Source organism: Cebus imitator, unplaced genomic scaffold (genome assembly GCF_001604975.1).
Source record: "Cebus imitator isolate Cc_AM_T3 unplaced genomic scaffold, Cebus_imitator-1.0 Scaffold358, whole genome shotgun sequence".
In the NCBI taxonomy this organism is placed as follows: Eukaryota; Metazoa; Chordata; class Mammalia; order Primates; family Cebidae; genus Cebus; species Cebus imitator.
Genome location: NW_016107673.1, coordinates 339,742 through 341,748, shown reverse-complemented (window position 1 = coordinate 341,748; position 2,007 = coordinate 339,742). Strand labels below are relative to the sequence as shown.

The window sequence follows — 2,007 nt, the reverse complement described above, 5'->3', positions numbered from 1 at the left end:
CCAGATACTTGAAAAGAAAGAACGCTGTTCAGTTGACCTTTATTTAACAAGAAGTTTCAGCTGGCTCAGGGGTTCCTTACAACATTGTAGATTGACATTTCAAACAAGGACTGTTTCCTGTTGAGGAGGAGACATGATGATTAGTGTTATTGTCGTGTGTGTGTGTGTGTGTGTGTGCGTGTGATCACTGAACATTTAAGTAATCTAAACCAAGGCATTTTAAACCAAAGCAGTGCTTATCCCTAATATACCCCAGCAGTGTCTCATGAACAGCTAGCTATATAGGCTTAGGAAGCTAGATGGCAGAGTAATCACACAGTTAAAAGGCTTTGTATATAGTTGCAGGGAAAAGCTAAGTTTTTCTTCAATTAAAAAAAAAAGGCTACGCTCACCGAAAGACGGAGGTCCTCTTTCCTTGCCTAATGCAGCCATGGCTCATGGTCCCAAGAAACATCTGAAGCGGGTGGCAGCTCCAAAGCATTGGATGCTGGATAAATTGACCGGTGTGTTTCCTCTTCGTCCATCCACTGGTCCTCACAAGTTGAGAGAGTGTCTCCCCCTCATCATTTGCCTAAGGAACAGACTTAAGTATGCCCTGACAGGAGATGAAGTAAAGAAGATTTGCATGCAGCGGTTCATTAAGATCGATGGCAAGGTCCGAACTGATATAAACTACCCTGCTGGTTTCATGGATGTCATCAGCATTGACAAGACGGGAGAGAATTTCCGTCTGATCTATGACACCAAGGGTCGCTTTGCTGTACATCGTATTACACCTGAGGAGGCCAAGTACAAATTGTGCAAAGTACGAAAAATCTTTGTGGGCACAAAAGGAATCCCTCATCTGGTGACTCATGATGCTCGCACCATCCGCTACCCTGATCCCCTCATCAAGGTGAATGATACCATTCAGATTGATTTGGAAACTGGCAAGATTACTGATTTCATCAAGTTTGACACTGATAACCTGTGTATGGTGACTGGGGGTGCTAACCTGGGAAGAATTGGTGTGATTACCAACAGAGAGAGGCACTCTGGATCTTTCGATGTGGTTCATGTGAAAGATGCCAATGGCAACAGCTTTGCCACTCGACTTTCCAATATTTTTGTTATTGGCAAGGGCAACAAACCATGGATTTCTCTTCCCCGAGGAAAGAGTATCTGCCTCACCATTGCTGAAGAGAGAGACAAAAGACTGGCAGCCAAACAGAGCAGTGGGTGAAATGGTCCCTGGGTGATATGATAGATCTTTATGCATAATTAAAAATCATGTGGCATGATTAAAAAAAAGAAGACATTCCTGCTTACCTGTCTGAATGATAAAAAAAAAAAAAAGTAGCCATCATACTAGATGGTTTAAAAGGAATAATTAAGGTTCAAAAAATCAGAAAGATTTCCCTTATGCCAGAGACTTGATAATAATAACCAATTTCATGCATTAGGGTTCTTTAAAAGAGTAATGGAGTGCATTTAGAGGTGTGGACTTGGCAGCAGCCTGAATGCGTAGTCTCTCTTAAGCCTTTCTGAGGATTAGCCTGTTACTTATGTTTCTACTCATTTTATTTCTTTCTTGTCTTCGTGGCTCTCATCTGTAAAGTATGTATCAATTTTTTACATTATGATGATCAGGAATAAATCCAAATGACTTGAAAGTACCTAAGATAATTGATGAAACGGTTATGTAACCAGGGGGGAAATATAATAAGTTAATAGTTGCACTACCAAGCTTCAAATTCTCAGTCCTGTGACCTTGGCCAGGTTGTGTAACTTCTGAAAGCATCGCCTTTTTATTAGTAAGAATGAGGATTATGATAGTACCATGTCATAGAGTTGTCATGGTTATTGTGAAGCTTGACCACCGTTAAGTTGCAATATAATAAGAAATATATTTTTAGTCTCTGCCACTTGTTCTTGGCACACAGCTCCTAAACCCCTTAAAATCCCTTAAGCGGTAAATGTCTTTTTGTATGCTAATGAGATGACTGGTTGCTGGGGCTCTTAGATACC

At 40.8% G+C, this 2,007-nt stretch overlaps 1 protein-coding gene across 1 annotated transcript; it reads left to right on the top strand.

Moving 5' to 3' along the window:
• Positions 1-388: 388 nt before the first annotated feature.
• Positions 389-1,290, top strand: LOC108287960 (40S ribosomal protein S4, X isoform-like). Its single transcript, XM_017506702.2, has one exon. It carries the CDS (start codon positions 431-433, stop codon positions 1,220-1,222), a length of 792 nt encoding a protein of 263 aa, XP_017362191.1. The 5' UTR covers positions 389-430; the 3' UTR covers positions 1,223-1,290.
• The last annotated feature ends 717 nt before the right edge of the window (positions 1,291-2,007 follow it).